Consider the following 24,112-nt stretch of genomic DNA (forward strand, 5'->3'; position numbering starts at 1 on the left):
AACATGCTTATAAATGTGGTAGGAACATGAACACCACCATCGGTATTCTCCTGTAATACTAGAAGTGATTCCAAAGCTTGGCCCAGAGGAACTGAATTGGTCTTCTCTAATTCAGCCATATACATGGCACATTCTATATATACAGGGTAAATTACATGCAAGGTGTATGCATATGAGCATTGCCCTGGTTTACATCTTCAAGTTATTTAGGGGCAGATGTATTAAGCTCAGTGAAGTGATGAAGTGGCTGGTAATTTATCACCGGCCAATCTGCTTCTCCCTGTCATTTTTCAAACCCAGCCTGTAACTTGACAGTTGGGAGCTGATTGGCCTGTGTTAAAATACCAGCCACATTATCACTTTACCAAGCTTAAGAAATTTACCCCTCACAGTTCTAAATTTGTTGGATGTAACTGTCAACACTTTAAAAACAATTCACAGCTTTTCCAACACAACCTTGAGGTGGATGCCCAGTATGTGTTGTTGTTTTTTTTATTTTTTTATTAGTTGTTGCCAGCCAGTAACCCTAATCCACTTTTACATTGTGAGGTGGGTTTAAAGATTTTCCCCTGATTTCAATGTTGCTATTACAAGTCTTTTGCATACCCAATATTTTTTGTCTTCCCAACTCCATTTCTGTCCGTTATTTTAGATGATTGATATAAAGCTATTTCAGATAATTGAATTATGGTTATTTCTGTCAGTTATTCCAGGTTGTTAAAGTTTTACATCCAAATCCATCCAGTGGAAGGCCCAGAACAGGCTCCCTGTATTAAAGTTCTGCCCAGTGTACACCCTAAGGCTCCTTTCACACACATCGGCAGCCGCCGGACGGCGAAACCCCGCATGGCCAAGAAGCCGTCCACAGAAGTTTACAATGGTGGGATGGCCACAGCCCGGCAGCCGTCCTTTCCGATAGTGACAGCCGGGTGCAATCGGGCTACTGGGCCGTGACCGTCCTGTGTGAATGGACACAATCCTGTCCATTATTAACTACTGCGTACGGCACGGCTTCTGGGCGTGCGAGTTTTCACCGCCTAGTGTCAGCCAGAGCGTGTGAAACAGCCCTAACACTCCCCAACCCCCCTCCCCCTTGTCCAACTGTACCACCTCAACACATGCGCACTCACACTTTCCGCCTGTGGAAGATTGTCCTCATCTGTCCCATTTCACTGGCTTCTTCTGTGCTACATAACTGTGTGTGTGTGTGTGTGTGTGTGTTAATCTGATCTACCAAGCATGGGCCAAGTAAAGAAACTAAGCGGCACTCCACTGATTTTGTAGAAGTAAATGTATTAAAGTGCAATCATAATAATAGTCATCAGTAAACATCAATGTTTCAAGACTATGTGCCTTTCATCAGGATGGTTGGCTCACATAAGTTCTAGTGCATATAAAGGTGCATGTGCAAAAGAATAACAAATAAATAGACAGTGTAGCATAATAAGCTCAAGTGGTGGAGCTGTCTGATGGGAAAAAGCATGCTGTGAATTAGCGTCGGCCGCACAACTTGGAAGGAGCACATGCGTGCATTTGTAGTTACCATTCATGTAGGTAAATCTAAATTATTATTAATCCAAATAACCCTCACATTGTTACATATCTGAACATCTGTTTTGACCTTTTTCCCATTATAATGTTACTCTGGAATAGCCAACAGAATCCATATTTCCTGGTGTTTGTGGTGTTGTTAGAGTGTGATGTGTTTTATCTTGTACTATGTTTGGTTTTTGGCAGTGTTGTATTTTCATTTCCTGTTGCTGTATTTAAGTACGTACTGTATTTTGTTATCTTGTGGACTTTGATCGATTGGGCTTGTGAATAATTTTCTGCAATTCTGGACCATTTCCACTTATTTTGAAATTGGATTCACAAAACCTTTAGATGTAATCTAAAAGTATACAAGGAAGAATTTCATGAAATAATTTTAAGCATGTCTGTCAACCGCTATGGACCTTATTCTGATGTGCACGCTTCCCTGCAGGGGAGCGATGGCGAGCGACTAAGCATAAACTGTTATGCGCATGTGCAGCTGCTTAGTTCGTTTTGGAGCGGCAAACCGCTTGTTCGCACCTAGCACTGCGGGTGTGGGGCATGGGTAACGGGCTGCGCCCATCGGAGAGCCCAGCGTTTTATGGGCGTTCCCATGGTGATTTCCCGAAGGTGTGGGCAGCTGATGTCAGCTTCCCGCACAGGGAACTCGCAGATGTAAGACACCAGAGAGGTGTCCTACATCTGCTTGCACTTTAGAAATCAATCACTGGTCGGCGACCATTGAATGATTTCCTAATGGTCCAATTGTAAAGCGCAACGGAATATGCAGCGCTGTATAAGAAACTATAAATAAAAAATGGATGTTTATGCAAAACGTCCATTCACATGCATTTGGTGGAGATTCGTCATGCGGGGTGTGCCCGTTTGTGCAAGAGGCGTTAAAATGGCACACAGCTGTGTCAACCAGAATCAGGCACAATAAACAGAGTAGAGATCGCCAAGCAATTATGAACAGAGTTCATAGTAAATTTGTGTTCAGAATTTGAACCCATAAAAGAATATATTGAAAAAGTCCCAGTTTAAGCTTATCAGAGCAGAAAGTCCAAAAGGATACCATGAACAGATACGTCTGATAATTGCTAAATACAGAAATGTTTAATGTACCCTGTACTTGTCCTCTATTGTATTTAACCGTGAGTCACTGTTTTGTTTTTTTCGTGCTCTGTAATTGGACGCTACGGATCCCTTGTGGCACCATATCAATAAAGGATAATTGTAATAACAAAATGTTATCTTTCCTTACGTTTAGATTATGCAGATCTACCTGGGGACATTGCTCCATATACAACAAAAGGCATCCGCTAGGATTTTCTTATAGAAATCTCTACATGCGCCTTGATGAAGGAAGTTTAACCTTTAATGCTAACCCACGTGAGGTAAAATAAGGATTATTTTATTACAGGACTTTTTTTTTATATATAGCACACAATAAGCGAACATGTTGCATACATTTCTATTTCTATTTGCAATGGAGTGCATTATAACCGTGTAAGTTGTTAGTGCATGAACACTGCATTACAGATAGAACAAAGGCAAATGCAGTCTCGCTACAAGCTTTTACTAAAGTGTAATTAGGGCCAATAGAACTTTGGGAGCCCCATAGCAACATTTTGAAGGGGCCCCTTTCCCAATGCGTCTAGAGAGACACAGTGCTTGTTCCTACATTGTGGAGCTTCCAGTACATATTATGCAATATTGTACCCCCAATTCACATTATGACATAGTGTCCTAGTTCATGTTATGCCACAGTATAGTGCTTCCACTTCATAATGTGCCATATTACAATATCACATGTCCTATTGTGTAACATTAAACTGTCCTTTGGTTTATTTTAGACCACATTACAAAGAGCAAGTTCAAGGGAGTAACTAGATATATTGTAGGCACCAAGGCAAACGTTTGGTAGCTACAGTATGTATCGCTCATAGAAAAAAACATGTACAACATATGTAACTTTAATATGGTAGATGGGTCCCATAGAAACTGTACTCCCTTCACCTATGGTAGCTACACCCTTGAGTAATCATAAATTTGGGTTTGCTTCTTGTAACGTTATGTGTTCTTCCATTTGTATCTCTGTGTAAGAAAATAATTCTAAGTTGGTCAAACAGTAGTACGATTCTGGCACATAGGCTGATGGGAGCCTCTTTACAGTTTGGCCTTTCCCATGTATGGACAGTTACAGATCAAGGTGATTGGAGTTTGGTGTGAGCATCTGTGTGAAACTTCGGTTTCTTAGCATGTTTGCAAGGTATCTGCATACACCGGCAGATCATGCTCATTTGGAAACCAGATATCTGATAGTAACCGTTATTGCAGTGTTTGCAGCCTGAACTAGTGTACTAGATAAATGCTGGAGAGCACTGTTCTTTTTCATAAACACCTGCCTGTGGTTCTTCTTGATCATCACTTGATGATGTCACTGTTTACATGCATAAGCACAGCACAGGGTATTTGCATTGCAAGGAAACTGCTAATTTATTTATTCAATAATAATGATCTTTCCATGACCACCTGGAGTACATAGTAGCGGAACTGCGCCTTGTACGGTATATGTATAAAATGCATCACATTGTACTGTATGAATGAGGTCTATAAAGCTAATTACACCACTATAAAAAGAAATATTTTCAAAAATAAGGGCTATTATAAGGATAATATATACTAATATCTGTGGTCGTCTTTTTTTTTTTTTTCAGGGAATTGAATATTTTTTATCCAGGGGTATACTAGATGATGCACCAAAAGAAATAGCAAAGTTTATATTTTATACCAGAACACTCAACTGGAAAAATCTAAGAGTATATCTTGATGAAAGGTAAATCTAGTTTATAATGTTTCTCTGGATCTGTTTTCCTTTGTTTTAAGTGGCGCTGTTAGTAGTGTAAAATAGGTTACTTCTCTTGTCCAGTGTTTCTTGAACCTCGTTACTACTAAGAGCGAGTGGGATGCCTCTTGGTTGCTGTCGCTAAGACCGAGTGTGTGGCTGCAGCAGCAGTAATGTACTAAAGTGCTGCCCTTCCAAATAGAGCACTACACAAATGTTTAAAAGCCAGGAAATAGGGAAGAGCACATTTATGTGTGACCCTGGAGAAGTTATTCCTGTATGATCAGATAACACAATTGCACTCCAAAAATTATTATTAAGTCTAGGGATACAGATAATATCTTCTCCATCCTGGCTTCATTAAATTGTGGACTACCCTTATTTTGATGCGAAAAGTGGTCTCTTTCAAACTATTTTGCCCTTAACAGTAAGAACAGAGTTTCCCAAACTCTGCCATTACAGCCCATGGAGGGGTTTCGATTCAATTGTAGTGCGTGTCCCCTATCAAAGCCATTCAGATGATGTTTGATGACACTCCCATTAGTCGTTAGCATGTCTGACCGCTCCTGTATTAGCTGCTCAAGTCAGCTAAACCTGTCTAAAGATCTTTATTGGGGATCTAAAGTCTGGGTTTGGATGTTTTGGTTACCCAATCTACAGACTTTCTTTTTTTTCCTCGCACCTCTGGAGACTGCAAGAAAAATTGTCACAGCCAGGGCTAATGCACAACAAAACAAGAAAAAGTAAGTATGGATGTGGGTGCACTGATGTGGGTGCACTGGAAGTCCTGATAAATGACTCCTAAAATCTAGCTTTTAATAATCTTCCATAAAATGGAGAAATATTAAAATATAGTACATTTAAGATCAGAAAAAGAAAATATAAGAATTAAAACATAATTGGCCACTGCTCATCTAGGTCCGGTATTTGCAGGGATAAGTTGTCCCTGAATGCTTATGGTGTGTCGCAGGAATTGCTATATATTTCACTCTGTCATTTTCTACTGGCTTTATATTAGCCTCTTAGTGGAACGCTATACTTTTACTGATGCCTCGAGGAAGCTTTGGTAAAACGGTCATTGGCTAGAACGACCATTGATCTTATGTTATTGCTTAGTGTGTCTATATACGGTGCAGTTAGTGAAAATATAAATCTGTGTGCGCCTAAGTTATGCAGTATATCGGTAGCAATATCGGCATTAGACTTGAGTAAATAAGTGGACACACTGACTGCACAGGTGACAGCCCGACAGAGATTAAGTAGTGGGTAGCACCTCCATCATTTAAACCATGGGACATTATCCTGTAAATATATGTATTTAAGTGGAGAAAAGTAGAGTTCTCTGTACCCTTGCTTGAAATGATAATTCCCAATCTCCACCATTCTGGTTTCCCGGTTTTGATCATTCAGGTTTCTGGATTTCAAAATGGCTGTCCTTATTGGTATACCAGTACTCCTACACTTTATGCGTTTCATTTAAACATGTTTAAAGAAAAATAAATGCATAATCATTTTGACGTGCAGATTGTCTTCTGAAAACCTGTGTGTAGAATCTAGCTTTGTACTATTTTATGAAGGTGAACTAATGCTGAGCCATACTGCAACATGTTAAATGTTCACATGATGACTTAATCTCACCAAAGCCTCGTATTTTCCATTCTATAGAAGGTGGGGTACTTCTTTACTTTCACGGCGCCAGCATGGCGCCGCGCGTACTTCCGGGTTACGCTCGCCACTAATTAAGTTAAATAAACGGAGTTAACGCCATGCCAACATGGATAGTTCATACCTTCACTATCCATGTTGGCATGGAGTTGATTTTAATTAGCGTGGCGAGCGTAGCGAGCCACCGAGCCCGCAGCGTGGGCGAGCGAAGCGAGCCCCGCAAGGGGACTCTGACGCGCGGCGCCATGCTGGCGCCGTGAAAGTAAAGAAGTACCGAAGGTGGAGAGACACATGGGGAGTGTCCTATGTACAATGTGAAAAAAATGTACATTATTCTATATAATTTCTCCCAAATTTGCATATCCAAAAGATGTGTCCGCATGCACCTAGTGTCCATAAACCGTACAGAGCAAAATGACCCTTGCAGCAACTGAGTCGCTCTCAGAGGTTAGCCTGCCATATATTTCTTTAAATTTAGTTTTTTTCATTTGCATTCCATATACAGCAGAACACCACTTGATGTGTACTAAAGATCCTGGGCAGTGACTTAAACTGCACAGGAACTGGTTTTATACAAATACTGTACGTAGTTGCAGATGAAGAACAACAGAACTTGGCATGAAAAAAACCCACGGCTATTGCATCATAGCTCTTCATTTGCATATTTGGGGTGTATCCAATAGCTCTGATAAAGCAATGGAGTGGAAAACTAAAGATTTTTGTGGTTTTCCTGATGCTTCACCAATTTTTTTATTTTTTATTTTAAGTTTTTCTTGCAGGCAATTCAAAATTCAAAAAAATAATAATACATTTTTGAAGACACACAGGTTCACCGAAACCTGCGTGTTTTTGCCAACTGCAGCAGGGCTGCTTTTGGGGATTTTTGCAGGTGAAACAAAATCCCTGATAAGCTGTGGCACATGCCGGCTTATCGGGGCTAATTGGATAGCCCTCGGCCAAGACAATTGCCTGCATTCAATGGCCACAGGAATTTGGATACCCATCTCAGACTCCCACTCAGATGTACAAATGTCATATATCCAAACTGATCAGAGCATTTGTGGCAAAGGAGTTTTGTCTCACTTAGGTGTTTATTTTTGTGAATAAGGCACACATTTTGAGATTGGATGCACTGCCAAGTTGCCCGGGACCTCGTGTGTAGAGAGATACTATCCGTCACCACTAGAGGCATGGTGCATGAGGACATATCTATACGTTTACATACAGTGTTTGATACTTCAAAAGTATACAATTTTACATGCTTGAGCTTTCCGCTTTTACTTGGTATCTGAGTCTTCATAATAAAGAACTGTGTCATAAGCAACTGTGGCTATTCCTTGGGCCATTCTCCGCAGTCAAAGTTGTAATCATGTTATATCCACATTTTGCAGTCATGTTTATCCATTAAAAGTTTGGGGCACTGGGCGTTCCCATGGGCACGACCATGGACTGCCGCTCCATGCCTCTGCACCTCCACTGCTGTGTTCGAGCGGATGACGAATAATCAATTAGCCACTCACACAATGCGGTTGAACATGCGCATAAATGTTTATGTGCATGGGCAGTTGCAAAACATTGCTTCCCAGTGCGAACGTGCAAGGGGAGCGATCAGACCAGAATGAGGGCCTGTGGGAGCAGTTTGGGGTATTTGACCCAGTTACAAATTTACAATTATTTATATGCAAAATACTTTATTGTCCCGTTGCTTGTTGAGAAAATGTCTGTTGATAAAGTAGCTATAGTGTTTATTTTTTTTTTTCTCCACATTTTTGGTTCCATATTCAATGTTCAACTACTTTGTTTTTTAGGCGAGACGTGTTGGACGATCTAGTGACGCTGCACAACTTTAGCAATCAGTTTCTACCAAATGCACTGAGAGACTTTTTCCGACATGTACATGCACCAGAAGAACGCGGTGAATACCTCGAAACACTCATTACAAAATTCTCTCACCGGTTTTGTGCTTGTAACCCTGCACTGGCACGAGACCTCGGTCTTAGCCCTGGTAAGAAGGAAAATTCCTAGTGTTATACCCTTGAAGATGGTTGTAGTCTATGTTGTTATACCCTTGAAGATGGTTGTAGTCTATGTTGTTAAACGTAAAGAAGGAACGGAATTCAGACTAAATAGTTAGATCGAAAAATTCTCTCCATTTTTATTGAGAGAGAGAGTGTGTGTGTGTGTGTGTGTGTGTGCGCGCGCTATATATACTAAAATACTAGGAGAAAGAATACTATTTCAATAAAATGACCAAGATATTTATATGAGTTAAAAAGCAGTGGTGGTAAAATACGAAGATCTGTTTGTTGAAATGCAAGTCAGTGTGTTACAGTTGTGGGGGCAGGCAGAGACATAGTTACATTTGAATACAAGTGAAAACAGATGGAGAAGGCTGAATGTCAAATGTAAAAATATTAGTTGTAAAATAGAGACGAGCACATTCCAAAGATCATCTTCTGTTACTATGCCAAATTTGGCACCCATTCATTCACGTGTTGAAGCTACCCTATCCCTGCTGTGTAGATTTGATTTCCCTAAGACTTCTGTACAAGCTGCAGTGTTCCTGGTACTACCAGACTATGCTGCAACAATTTATGCTTTATATACAGTTATTGTTACTTATGTGTGTTGCTCATTGTACATATATGCACTTGCTTGTCTTTGTATCTGTGCTTTTTTGTATGCTATATGTTTGCTTTTACTGTTTCCGAATTGGGCTTAGCAGAATTTTTAAATTATGACTGTTCTAAACATAGCCTGTTATAAATGATCAAACCACAATTTGGCCTATTGCAATATAATAACCCCCAACTTCCACTACATTGCTGCTGATGTAGTAACAGCTTAGGCTAGAACCATCCCAATGCAATACCCAACATACAGTGCATTGCAAAATGTACACATTAGTAATTGTGTACAGTGAATTATATATCTATACATTCATCGTATTCATATGGCTCCAAATTGCAGTCCTAATAGCCAGTTTATCCATGGAAAATTCTTCTGTTATTGTCGTCTGTTGTCACAAAGTTTGACACAGGTCTGATTTTTATATTGTGATTATTAAGAAATGAAGCAGCCATCTTAAGCTGGCCATACATCTACAGATTTATTGTCAGATCTGGCGGGTTGGAACAATAACCTGGTAATGGATGAGAGCAAATGACAGTTAACCTGGAAAACTGCCAAAAACTGTCATTCAGATACTATACTACCAGGTTTTTGTTCCAGCCAGACAGATTTGACAACCAATCTGTAGATGTATGGCCAGCTTTACATGATAATAGGGATCAGTCTGCTGAACTGAAATCTCAGCTCTATTTGCATTGCACTAAGTGATAAGTTCTACCTTTCTGAAATGCTAAATTTCATATAGTTTGCATGTGTTGTTTTTTTTTTTTTTTTTAAGACAAGCAAATCTTTTACCGTATCCGGTTGATAGGTCAACATGAGAGAGGACGACATATGAAAGGGCGGACATTAGGTTTTTTGAATTTTTTGTTTTTCTTTGGACTTTTTTCATACTTTACCATCCCCGTGGACTGTGACTGGGAATGTCAAAGTGGGCAGTGCACAGCAAGGCACCTCATCCAAAGCATGGCGAGCGAAGGGGTACATTAATTTTGAGTCCTCATGACAACATCTACAAATGTGCACAATAAACATGAAAAATTGATGTCAACCTTCTCATGTGACAACTTTTTGATTGTCAACCTTGGGCATGTCCTCCTGTTGTGTTGACTGTTGACCTAGACACTGTCGACCCTTTATAGCATAACAGTCTTTTACACACTTCTATGCATACGTCCTGATTAAGGATTTATGGGGTAAAATAAGAAATGTATTGAAAAGAACAATAGCTTATTCCTGCTAAAGGAAACCTAAAATGAGCTTGTAATTATTAGTATTGCCATAGCATACCTAAGGCTTTGCATGTAATTAGTATTGCTCTATATAGCATCTAGGTTTTGATTGTAATGCATATTTAAGTACAGTATCTTAACTGGTAGTTCTTATGGTTTCTTAAAAAGATTTTGCAATTCTCTTGAAGCATTTGATCATTTAGAAAAATAATCAGCATTGATCTGCAGGTGGTTGGGGCCTGTTGGTTACATATTCAGTCATAATGATTATGCAAGCGCATGTGTTTTTTTTTTTTTGCATTTGGCAAAATACTGTCAATTATAAAATTTTAAATATATGTTGTTGGTCACATTTCGTTCTGCCTGCATTGTTCAATTTTTTTGTATAATGTTTGTTTTATTTTTTTTAAATTAATGTTAGTTTTTTTTTTTCTTTTATGTTTTCGTTTAGATGCAGTGTATGTCCTGTGCTATTCTTTGATTCTGCTTTCCATCGACCTTGCCAGTCCTCATGTGAAGAACAAAATGTCAAAGAGAGAGTTTATCAGAAACACACGTCGTGCTGCTCAGAACATTAGTGAAGAATTTGTAGGGCATCTTTATGACAACATTTATCTTGTCGGCCACGTTGCTATCTAGAAGAGCAGTCTCTATATTCTACATTAGTAACTACTACGTCTCCCCAAAACAATGTCTCCGTTGGCAAATAAGGGGGTTAAGATAGTGCTGGTCATTCTAACCTCAGCCTACAATCTAATTGTGTGTTCTGTCCTTTCTTAGCAATCTACCTTGGAAAGCAAAAATTCTTGCAGAAATATTATTTTGTTAATAGTTTTGCGAATAATGTTTTGCACATAGCCGTGCCATTAGACTGACTTAGCCATTTATGACTGTTAAACTGACCTTACAATGTAGGCCTTCTTCAGGGTGTTGGATCTAAACACTACATTTTGTATTTTAAAAGCGTTTACCAATGCATTATTTTGTTTTGTTTTTAAATATCTTGTAATTTGTACATACTAAACTAAAGAGATTTATAATATAAATATTAAATATGTAAAGTATTTTAACTAAAGTTTCTGAGCCTCCTGATTTTTGTAGTTGAATCATTTTTAATTGTAAAAAAGAAATCACATACATGTATTGCTGGAGTTCACGTTTTCCAGCTCACCTCCCAGGTACACAGGTGCACTCATTACTGACTGACACATTTTAAAAGATCCACAGGTGGAGCTAAATACTTCACTTGTGATTCTGTGAAGACCTGGAAACCGGTAACTGCTCTCGAGGACTGGAGGTGGTTCCCAGGCTTTTTTCATGGCACCCCTAGGCCAAAAGAAATTTAGAAATGGTTTGGTAATGTGTTTAGCGAAAGGATTTGCTTTGGTTTGTACACATTTTTATGATTGGTAGCTACCAGCACTGGTTTGTCTATTACATTGACCATAAATAAATTGAATTGGACCTGGACCACCAACCTGAGGCACCCCTGCACGTGTCACAAGGCACCTCAGGGTTCCACAGCACAACAAAGTTTTTCTCTTTTTTTTTTGTTTTTTTTTATGTGACAAGACTGATCTCTTTCTACCTTGGCTGATACTTGCACACAATGGATGTTCTTGTCCTCACGCCATAGAAGTAGCCACATACTATGTACAGATTGGTTTAAATGTCACTGACCTGACTTTATAAATGCAGACAATTGGTTGAATCACCACCAGTTGTTGGTTCTCATTTGTAATACCTCAAAATATAATTCATCCAGGGAGATGACCAGGAACCAGTGTTGCTTCTCAAATTTTGGCAGAAAATTTTGATCTTAGTGCAATGTAAACATCCAACCTTATTGGTGATCTGAAGGAAAGGGAAATTATAGTCATGAACGGCTATGGTGAGAAACTTGCATGATACAGGATTACCTAAAACTAATTTGCAGATTGAAGTAGCGATCAACCGGACAAAGAAAGAGGAAAAATATAATGGAATTTAAGGTTTCTAAAATTATTTTTGGTGAAATCAATCCGGAACTGTTTTTCAGTGTGGGTAATACATGTAATGGGATGCAAGTGATTTAAAAAATTGATATAAGAAGAAAATGTAAATAAATAGTTAGTTAGTGCAGGAAATCTAATCTGAAGAGTTTCTGCTGTGCAATTGTCCAAAATAAGGCTAGATGGTAGATAATCAGCCAATCACAAGCTATGTCTTATCTTAAAGATGAGATTACGTGAAGTAGGAGCTCTTGTAGTCTCGGTTTCGTGTTTGTTAATTGGATTTGGGGAAAAAACCTAGTGTGTTTTTGGGTCCATATCATAGGGAATATAGATTCTGAAATCCATTTGGACAGTTGCTGGGTTTTATTAGATTATATGGTTCCTACCCAAGTTTTTAAAAGTACTACTGAGACACATGAGTTTCTATGTTTTTTTATTTACATTATAACGTGGCAGAATCGTTGCTCCATTACCCAAAGCCCACTGGCACTAGGCATGTTATCAAAGAGGCTGCTCACTTTTTCTGTGGGATATTATGAATTACACTATATAAATGGTGGGGCAGACAAAGCACTTTTATGATGGCTGTGGTGTTGAGACGGGTCCAGAAGAAAAGTCAACAAACCATTGCCTGCAACAGAAGGAAAAACATGGGTGCCCAACTCAAAATGAAAACTGAAAAAAAAAAACACCACCTCCATCCCAGCCTTCATGAGGAAAATGATAAAGCCCTTCATGCCTAATATTTAGTGAGTAACCTAAATCTTGGGTTTCTCACATGCACTGAGTGCTTGAAACATCTTTACATTTTCACAGTGAATACAAACTTCTTACCTCTAACATTCTAATGCACTCAACAGTGGCTTCTGCCATTTCATTATTCAACATTCCTAGTACAGGGGGGTGTACCTTAATAAAGACAGATCTGTATTCATTGACATTGAGCCTAGAGAGAGCAACTTTAAATCACCATGTTGGACAGAGGTGGCTAATAAGCTGCTATTCACCACAACATTAACCAAACGTGCCATGCCCAAGCCTGGGTTTGTAAAATCATAACTAGCCAGCAATAAGAAAAAGGAAGGGCCTGATTCTTGTTCACTCTCTAATGGACAAATCCATGTGCACTGCAGGTGGGGCAGTTGTAACATGTGCACAGAGAGTTAGATTTGGGTGGGGTTTGTACTTCAAACTGATATCTATATTGCAGTGGGAAAAAAGAAGCAGCCAGTATTTACTCTACACAGAAACAAAATAACATCCAAATCTAACTCTTTGTGTACATGTTACATCTGCCCCACCTGCAGTGTACATGGTTTGTCCATTAGAGAGGGAATTTGCTTTTGCAAGTGAACCAGAATCAGGCCCTAAGTGCGCACAACTGACTCGGCTAGTTGTCGCAACTACCCAGACATTTGTGACGGATAGGGAAAGAAGTGTACCTGTAAGATACTATTTTTTTAGTTTATTTTAGTCCATTTACTTTTATGAAATATCATTGTAAATTGTATGCAAAATCCTTGAATTAAAAACTAATGATCCTTCTGTTTTTATCTCTAAAGTCATTGTCTTACTGACGCCAAGTAATCCATTTTGCCTTGATGTACAGGTCATGAACATGTCACCTCAGAAGGGGGAAAACCACCAGGAAAGCGAAAGAGGGTAATGGCTTTGTTCTGGCATCTAACTGTTCTGGGTGTACCTGTGTTTTTATTTTAACATTTGTCATGCTTTGGGACTACAAGTCCCAGTGGGCCCTTTAATGTCCTGCCTGCTGGGACTTGTGGTTCTTCAAGTCTCTGCATGTGGGGGAAGCTTGCTGGGACTTGTAGTTACGCAGAACACCTAATGTTTGTTTTCTTGGTCTTTTGTTACACAAAAAGAATCAGCCCAGCACCAACAGCCCAGGGGTGACGGAGACAGCCCTGGGTTTTAGCCCTAGATGGTTGAAGCTTGAGGGGGTCCCCTCTCTCTCTGCCAGGGGCCCAGTCTAGGGCTGACCAGCCAAGGTGATATTGTTTTGGCCGGAGGACCTTGCATAAAAAGTTTCTCCCGGGTGTGGTGCCCGGTTCTGGTTCCAAAATAAGGGAGATCTCTAGACTTTTTGTCCTGGGATGCGGTCATATGGTCTACTACAGCATGATGGTCAACATGGGAAAAGGTTGACATGTGTTTAGGTCAACAGGTCGTTCGTTCAACAGGTCATTAGTTCGACCGTGTCTAGGTCAAAAGGTCGACATGGGGTTTTTCACTGTTTTTTGAGCAGACATGTGCCGATAGTATTTCATACCCTACCATCGACTAGGGCTTGGTGTGCCGAGCGGGCCTGACGCATTGTGTGCAGATGCGGTGCAATTTAAACTCTGTCCATGTCGACTGTGTTGACATTCAGGTAAAAAAATAGTGAAAAACCCCATGTTGACATTTTGACTGTCGACCTAGACATTGTCAAACTAATGACCTGTCGGACTAATGACCTTTCAACCTATAACCATTTTGACCTAGACCCATGTCAACCTTTTCCCATGTCGACCTAATGACTGTCAACCATCATGCTGTAGACAAATTATCCCAAAAATGTTGTCCTACTTATTTTTGGAACCAGGACTAGTCCAAGAGCCCAATGCTGGTTTCTTAAATATGGGGGACCATAACTAATTTTTCCCCATATTTGGGAAACCTAGGTTCAGCTCAAAGAGTCTGGGGCTGGTTATGCTTGGGGGGCGACCCCACACTTTTTTTTTATACACTATAACATTATTATTATTTATTTACAGTTTCTTATATAGCGCAGCATGTTCCGTTGCACTTTACAATTGGAAACAAGAGTGATAAAACAACTGTGTAGTAACAAACCAACATAGGGGTAGGAGGGCCCTGTATTTAATATATCACCCTTGAAGACCTACCGCATCTTCAACAACAACAAGCCCTGGTTCAACGCCCAGCTCAGATAACTCTGCCAAGCCAAAGAGGAGGCCTACAGCAGCGGTGACAGAGCACAATACAACCGAGCCAGGGACTCCCTAACAAAAATCAGGGTATCAAAAATGCGGTTCTCTGATAAGCTGACAAATGACCTGTCCACTAATGACCCTGTATCTGTGTGGAAAGGAATGCAATCTATAACCAGCTACAAGAAAAGACCCAAACCCACTGCCATGTACCAAGACCTAGCTGATGACCTGAACAACTTTTATTGCAGGTTTAAAAAAGTAGTCCACTGTGAACCAAACCATACCCTCTGTGCTGCCCCAAATGTCGACCGGCAACTCCAGTCACATCCAAGTGGAGGTGAAGGAGATGTTCAAGAGGGCCAAACCAAGGAAAACACCAGGTCCTGACTGGGTGTCACCATATGCTCTGAGGCCATGCGTGAGTCAACTTGCCCCCATATTCACTAGGATCTTCAACAAATCACTGGAGCTAGGCAAGGTTCCCTCCTGCCTCAAAAACTCCACCATTGTTCCAATCCCCAAGAAATCAACTATTACAAATCTGAATGACTACCGGCCAATAGCTCTGACGTCTGTGATCATGAAAACATTTGAGCGTCTGGTAGTGAACCACCTGAAAGCTGTGACTGGCCACCAGCTAGACCCCCTCCAGTTCGCCTTCCAATCGAATCAATGCGTTGAGGATGCAGTCAACCTGGGCCTGCATTACATTCTGCAGCACCTGGATATGCCTGGTACCTATGCAAGGGTCCTGTTTGTCGACTTGAGCTCGGCTTTCAGCACAATCACCCCAAACTACTCCGCCTAGGAGTCCCTGAAGCTACATGTTCTTGGATTGTAGACTTCCTGACTGATAGAAAACAAGTTGTGAAAGCGGGGGAATTCGCCTCCCAAGTGCGGTCCATCAGCACAGGATCCCTCCAGGGCTGTGTACTCTCATCCCTGCTCTTCTCCCTGTACACCAATGACTGCACCTTAGAGGCGCAATCAGTAAAGCTAATAAAATTTGTCGATGATGCTACTGTTATTGGTCTTATCAAGGACGGGGATGAATCGGCCTACAGACAAGAAGTGGACCGTTTGACCCGGTGGTGCAGCAGCAACCATCTAGAGCTCAACCCACTCAAAACCGTTGAGATGGTAGTGGACTTTAGGAAGAAGACTGTTGGTGTTCCTCCGCTAACAATTGCTGACCGTGTGGTGTCGCTAGTTAACTCCTTCAAGTTCCTAGGAACCACAATCTCCCGGGACCTTAAATGGGGGCCCAACACTGATACTATTGTTTGGAAAAGCGCAGCAGAGGCGATTCTTCCTTAGGCAACTGAGGAAGTTCAACATCCCACAGAAGTTTCTGCCCCTCTTCTACTCCGCAATTGTGGAGTCTGTACTGTGCTCCTTAATACTGATCTGGTACGGCTCCGCCAGCTAGAGAGACAAATGCAGACTTCAAAAGGTAGTCAGAACTGTGAAGAAGATAATCGGGACAGACCTTCCCTCTATCCAGGACCTGTACCTGTCCGGAGCAAAAAGCGGGCAACGAATATAGTCAAGGACCAACTACATCCTGGCCATGGCTTGTTTAACCTGCTGCCATCAGGCAGACACTACAGGGCTATTCCCACCAGGTCCACCAGAAGCTGAAAAAGTTTCTTCCCTCAAGCAGTTCACCTGTTGACACGTGAACTCATGAACACCTCTCTGTCTAGTCGCGCCATAGCCCTTTGCACATAATCGAACACAGTCTCCCCTCGGAATAACTTTCTATATGACTGTACATGTTCCCCCACCTGTTTATATTGTTTATTGTTTATACTGTATGCCGTTTACTTGTTACCCACCTGGATGCTGCACAGCAAACCGAAATCAAATTCCTAGTATACGCAAGTATACCTGGCCAATAAAGCCGATTCTGATTCTGAAGTGAAATAAGGGTTATGGTGTATATGATAGATATCTAGTTCACTAGGTCGACCATGACTAGGTCAACACAGAAAAAAAGGGTTGACACAAGTTTATGCTTGACACAGGCAAGCAGTGTGTAAGCATACATGGAAACTGTATATATGTTCTGTGTCCCCTTGCATGGCTCGCTTCACTATTAGATTCCTACAGATTCCTATACTCTATGCCCACTTGGATAGTAAAGTATAAAAAAAAACACCTTTCAACCATAAGCTTGTGTTGACCTTTTGGCAGTGTCAACCTAAGGTATTGCTACCCTATTTAGGTGGCCATTAATAGTCAACCTGTGAGTGTAGACCTAATTATTGTCTATCCACTGACTGCATACCGAAATAAGTGGCAATTGACAGTAGCAAAGGGAGGAGGGAATTGACAGTAGCAAAGAGGTTCCAGGGGTTTGGAAGACTGGGAAGAGATTCTTTGCTTTCTCTTATGCATTCTGTTCATATTTGATATGTTTATTTTGTATTCTGTTTTTAAATTAAAATATTTGGGCTCAATTGGAGATAAATAACCCTCTCTAAAAGTATGAATTAAATAATAATAATAAGTTTACCATTTTAAAGTATAGAATTAGTCTCCTGCCAATATAGTTCTATGATTGGGTAGCATCTCTTTATTGTCAAAATGTGATATATTACATTTATCATAAGGCACTTTTTAAACCAGTGGACAATAGTGAAATGTTTTTCCTGAAATGTCAACACATTTTGTGTGTACCATATTATGTTTATATGTTAATTAATTGCATTCTTTTGTATTATAAAACGATTTTGTTTGTATGTGTGGATGCGACATACCTGGTGTCTAGTTATATTGGAATCTCTGGCTACATTTATTGAGTGACTTTGTTTTGTGGATTGTAATATAGTCTCCTGGGCTCCCTTTATAATTGTCCTTTTACAATCTCACAAATACAATTACACAGACAAAGGACAGGCACAGAGGATTTCCTGCTTCTCCCATGGGTATATTATACTTTCAGTTTGACAGAAGGTGGAATTTTAGGATTCTTGGGCAAACACTGATTCTTTTATTTTCTCTATTTTAAACATTTTCAAAGTAAATTAACTTCTCGGTTGAAAGAAGGAAATGTTTTCCTGCAAGAAAATTCTCAGTGTAGTTACAGTACATTTATACAAACTAGCCTGACCGCAAGTTTGGTGACATGGTTTGATAACTGGAAAAGCAGAAATCCGATACCTACCGTTGCTTTTTGGAATTGAGAGGGGAGGAAATGTTCATCTAGGAGCAAAGGTTTTCTCTTCAGAAGGGAAACGTGATCGTCGCATTCATTTTTCTATGTAATTTGTATCCAGGCAATTGTTTGTTGTTTTTCAAATCTGAATGATTTCCCCCCTTTTCCAATTAAACTGAAGAGCAGAAATAAAAAAAGGGCAGACAACTTTCATGGAGAGAAGTTGTAATTGCAAATGTTGGCTTTCTTCTTGCCACTGTGAGACAGGAAGGTTGGATTTAATTTAAAATGATTAATGAGATTTTCTCAGACTCCCTGCCTTCAGCATCACTGCAGTATGTCAGTGCAACAACTTGAAATAACCGGACGCCACTCTGTCGCCCGAAACAGTGTTCTCTGAGAAAAATAAACTGCCTAACTAATGCCAGGTACATCTCAGTAGCATTGTCTCAGTACTGTTGACAGTTAATGTCAATAGGCCTCACAGTGTTTAACCCTATGATTGGCATTTAGTGCCATGTGCTTATTGTTTGGAATTAAGAGAATTATACAATTATTTGTTACAGTTTTGTGTTTTAAAGCTAATATTGCAATGGAATACAGAGCTAAACAACTCACTTTTAATAATGTTTCTTTTCCACATGTTCAGATTGTCTCCAAATCTTATTTATTTATTAATACAATATAAATATTTTTAAAGGTCCCCTGCCCGGCCCCTTTCATGTAGAACCTGCACCTCTCCCACACTGCTGGAGTGTCCAATTCTGGTGTATTATATGCAGTGTATTCTGTTGTCCTATGTCAACTGTGTCAACTGTTAATACATTGAAATTTTTTTAATAATAAACTCCTAGATTTAGAACATAGATTTATTATATATATATATATATATATATATATATATATATATATATATATATATATATATATATATATATATATATATAATTAGAATAATATCCATTGTAGTTATTTATGGATAATATTTTAATGATTATATGTAATAATTACCTTTTATAATAAACATCTGATTAGATAATTTTCATAATGATGATTATTTAAAAAAAAAAAAAACTGTAATTTACACTATGTATAATAATATATAAAAAAAATAATCACAGTCTATGCCCTGCTCATGGTTGTCTCTATCTGTAAATGGTAACGCCAACTTAATCTTAAAATGTTATTTTGGTTGAGTACAGATGAAAAAACAAATTCAGAGGTTTTTTAAAAAATTTCTGTGGCATTTCAAAGCCCCTAAGCTTGTTATGCCCATTTCCTGCAAAAATGCCTGTTCATTTTAAAGGACAGAGCTATAGGTACTGCAGTCACTGTGCATCTGTCAGTCATTGAAAAGGAAGAAATGCCTTCCACCATTAGAGCCTTTAAGAGCAATTGAACATGTTAAGGTGCAATGCATATTAAGGGGGGGAATTCAGTGAGAGGGGGGAAAAACAATGGGAAGAATAAAGTAAATATTTTGCAATTTGTCCACAATATTTGGATATTCTATTAAAAAAATTTTTGGTACTTATGTAGTATCTGGGCTGCCGATTTTTTGATTGTATGCCTTAAGTTAAGGCATACAATCAGATGCGATGCGATATCGCATCGCATCGCATCGCATGCGACCATCGGATGCGATGACCCGATTTTTCCATAGGAATCAATGTTAAAATGGACTGAGTCCATTTTAACATGGAATTCAATGGGAAAAAGGGGTCCTTTTCATACCCCTACTATCCAAGTGGGCATGGAGTTGGATATAAACCTGTGGCGAGCGCAGCGAGCCACCGAGCCCGAAGCGTGGCGAGCCCCGCGAGGGGACGGTATTCTGTGTCCCCTCGCGGGGCTCGCTACGCTCGCCACGCTTCGGGCTCGGTGGCTCGCTACGCTCGCCACAGGTTTATATCCAACTCCATGCCCACTTGGATAGTAGGGGTATGAAAAGGACCCCTTTTTCCCATTGAATTCCATGTTAAAATGGACTCAGTCCATTTTAACATTGATTCCTATGGAAAAATCGGGTCATCGCATCGCATCCGATGGTCGCATGCGATGCGATGCGATGTACCCGATTTAGAAATCGGCAGCCCAGATACTACATAAGTACCAAATTTTTTTCTCATGAAGACACAATGGTTTTGTTTTCATCTTAAAACGAACCTTTTTTTTCAGAGATTTTGTTTTGCCTGCCCGAGGCAGGAGAAAAGAGTTTGACGAAGCACCAGGAAAAGGAAGGCGGTGTGTTCTCAAAAGAGGTATCAACTAGTGATAAAGCTGAAAAGATGGCCTTTAGGAATATAAACAGCCTTAAAATAATAATTACAAAAAGGTGTATCTTGCCAAACGGAAGGAGACTATGAACGTGATCAGGCGTGCAAAGGCAGACGCTGAGGAGAAAATGGACCAGTCACTAGATAGTCGGCAAAATATTTTTTAGGTATATAAGTGAAAATTTAATATTAAGACTTAAGACAGAGATTGAGAATTTGGTAAAGGAAGACAAGACAATGTGCCTGATTTTAGACCTGATTGTTGGGCTGCAAATCTTTTCAGCCCAACGATCAGGTAAACGCCACCCTGCTAGAGTGTAAGGCTGCCACTGTGCATGGCTAAGAATGCGAATGCACGCCTGTGAAGAGGGGGAAGTCCCCATGCAATCACTCATCGTTAAATGGATTTCCCCACCCCCTGTGAGTGCGGCGGCCGTGTAGCCAAATACTTACTCGGTGCTGTGATGAAGATGTGTTGATTCAGGGCAAGAACTTATGTCAGAGGTCCTCCCTTGCAACACCGAGGTCCACCTGCGTTTTCAATAACACTACCAGAAATTGGCCAGGTGCTGCTCCCACACACCGGCTCAATGTCAATCATCATGGGTACCAGGAGCTATGAACAGCTGTAAATGGCTCTCATCACAGGGTGGCTTTGCGCATGCGCACTACGAAGCGTGCGCACATGCAGTCATTCGATAGTCATCATGGGGAATTTGCAGCCCTACAAATGTGTCTGAATCGGGCCAAATAGCTGACCATCTCATAATTACTTTTGCTCTGTTTTCATTACAGGATTAGAAGAGAACTGGACACAGTTAAGTTGCAGGGACATTCCTGAAAACAAGTGTATAAATCAATGGGGCCAGATGACATCCAAGGATACTAAAAGAACTAAAAATATATGCTGGTAGCACCATTAACAGAACTATTCAACCAGTCACTAGATACAGGTGCATGTCCAGCGGACTGGAAAAGATAGCATGTGGTACCACTGTACAAAAGTTGAAGCAAGTAAATGCAGACCAGTGAGCCTTACATCGGTAGTAGGGAAAGTAATGGAAACACTATTAAACGAGAGAGCAGTGGAATATCTTGAACAAAAAACTTAAGGGATCCCAAACTGCAAACTGCAGATCTTATTGACTAAATACTAGGGGGTGGAGCATAGATGTAGCATATCTAGACGGGATATGGTTGATGGGGCGACCATAAGATGGTCGACAGTCATTAGGTTTACACCGTTGGGTCGACATGGGTCAATGTCGACAGGGGTGTAGGTCGACAAGGGACAAGGTCGACAGGGGTTTAGGTCGACAAGGGTTAGGGCGACAGTCAAAAGGTCGACATGGTTTTTTTTTTTTACTGTTTTTTGAGCCGTCTTGTGCCGACAGGCAGTATTTCATGCCCTAGGGCATGGTGGGAGAATAAAATAGTGTGTCGAGCATAGAGAGGCACCGTGCCCGAAGCATTGCGAATGATGCGAGGGGACGCGGTGCTTCTAAAACTGTGTCCATGTTGACATGTTTCGACATTCAGGTAAAAAAAACCATGTCAACCTTTTGACTGTCGACCTAACGCATGTGTCGACCTAGACACCTGTCGACCTTGACCCATGTTGACCTAGACCCCTGTTGACCTTCCAGTATGTCGACCCAATGGTGTTGACCTAATGACTGTCGACTATCTTATGGTCGAAAAACCCATCCACACCCATCTGGACTTTAGTATGGCATTGAACACTGTCCCACATGGCAGACTGCTAAATAAACTCTTGAAAGCATGGGATTGTATTATAAAGAATTTCGGCTGCAGTGATCAATTGTTAAGGTGCGTACACACAGGGGCAATTATGTCTAATATTGTGGGCAATATGGTCACTGAACGACCATATAGTCCGCGATGGGAGTGTGCACCGGCGATATATCGCCAGGTACGCGCTCACGTTTTCTCCCCCGTAGTGATCGCTGGTCGCAGGAACATGCTCCTGAGACCAGCTGATTTCCACTGCCAGGCTCCCCCCGACGGTTTCTTTTTTTATCAGCGACCATCTCTGGTCGCTGATGCAAACGGGACACTGAGCAATATATCTCTCATTGCGAGCGATATATCGCCCCGTGTGTACGGGGCTTTAGGGTTAGGCACTAAAAGGGGGGATAGGGTAAGTCACAGAGTGTACGTGAATCATAAAGTAAGAGAACTGTTTCTTATTTAATTCATGTCGACTTTTTCATGTGTGAATCATTTTTCAGCCGGCCTTTTTCGTGTGTCAACCCTTTGTCTATGTTGACATTGTCTTTGTCGGCTAAATGGTGTTTACCTAGACACTGTCCACCTATGGAGCAGATACCTTGCTTAGATGGTCACACAGTCTGTCATTAACCATACAAATTAAAATTGTATTTCTATATTTTCCATTCAATTCTGCAATGTTTCTAGTTTTATGTACTTAGGGAGTCACCTGGACTGAAATCTTGGATGGCTGTGGCCACACCCTACACAACACTGGTCACAAGTCCTTTCTTACTCAGTAAAGGCCCTTTAACATTTCAGTTAAGTTGTAATAATGGCCCTTATTCAGATCTGATCGCAGTACAAATTTGTTCTCAAAATGTGCAAAACCATGTGCACCGACGTCGGGATCCCAACTGTCAAAATGCCGACAGCCGGGTGCCCGACGGACACCCGCTCTTTTCCCTCGTGGGGGTCCACGACCCCCATAGAGGGAGTATAGAATAGGTGGCTCGCGTAGCGAGCCACCGTGCCCGCAGCGTGGCGAGCGCAGCGTGGCGAGCGCAGCGAGCCCGCAAGGGGCTTTTTTGCGCTCGCCATGCTGTCTGACTCCGGCAGTTGGGATCCCGACTGTCGGAGTCCCATACCACACCCCTGCATCTGGCTTCACACAGTTGCAGAATTTACCTGTGGGGGCTGCAGGAGGGAGGAAAGGAGGTGCATGGCTATAGGGTCCGGTTTCTGCTGCTAAAGCAGGCAAGAGCTCCCGCGTCTGGCACTTGCTGCAGTAGCATCCCAGACCCAGCGCTCCCGGCAGATTCCGCCTGCGCTGGCTCCCCCAAGCCACCACAGGATCTGCCTCAACATTGTTACGCCATTGGCCCTCTACAAATGTTGGCTCATGGAGCTTGTGCTCCACTGGAGCCACCCTTCCTATGCTCCTGCACCTCATTCCTTCTCTATTCAGTCCCTGCATTATGGCCCCTGGGAATCGGTTGAAAGTTCAACACCAAAATATTGACATGCAATAGATTGATACCCATTTTTTTACAAATTTTTTAACATTTTTTTGTACTTTTCTATACTTTACCATCCACGTGGACTACAATTTGGAACAGTACAGTGTGCCGAGCGAAGCAAGGCACCAGGCCTGGAGCATGGTGCGCTACATTAATTGAGGGTCCATGTTGACAGGTGTCGACATTGGCACCAAAAAACTGTGGACAACTCATGTAGACCTTTTCATGAGTCAACCATTTCCATTTCAACCTTTTCAATCTTTAGATCATGGCAACCAATTGCATGTCGACATTTTGTCTGTGACAACCTATTGTATGTCGACATTTTGTCTGTGACAACCTATTGACTGTTTAGCTAGACACAGAAGACCTTCCAATCAACACACATGGCCATTAGAAGAGTATGAAATACTTATATTATAATAATATATCACTGTCCTACAATTTTTCAAAATGTGTTGGAAATGATGAACATGCAGGTGTTGATATTGCAGCGTTATATAGGCCCACAGCAGTGGATGATGCAAACTATGAGCAGCCTAATTACATAACCAGTTTCGTTGAT

The 24,112-nt window shown here is 40.9% G+C and overlaps 1 protein-coding gene across 1 annotated transcript in view; it reads left to right on the forward strand.

The window, feature by feature from the left end:
- The window catches only part of FBXO8 (F-box protein 8), a 57,998-nt gene extending 47,039 nt beyond the window's left edge, over positions 1-10,959 (forward strand). Inside the window, exons 4-7 of the mRNA XM_083170846.1 lie at positions 2,804-2,930; positions 4,254-4,372; positions 7,855-8,051; positions 10,361-10,959. Of these exons, the coding sequence (XP_083026972.1) occupies positions 2,804-2,930; positions 4,254-4,372; positions 7,855-8,051; positions 10,361-10,548 (631 nt within the window). The 3' untranslated portion in view covers positions 10,549-10,959. The remainder of the gene's footprint in view (positions 1-2,803; positions 2,931-4,253; positions 4,373-7,854; positions 8,052-10,360) is intronic.
- The last annotated feature ends 13,153 nt before the right edge of the window (positions 10,960-24,112 follow it).

This window comes from Crinia signifera, chromosome 1, assembly GCF_055691185.1.
Source record: "Crinia signifera chromosome 1, ASM5569118v1, whole genome shotgun sequence".
In the NCBI taxonomy this organism is placed as follows: domain Eukaryota; kingdom Metazoa; phylum Chordata; class Amphibia; order Anura; family Myobatrachidae; genus Crinia; species Crinia signifera.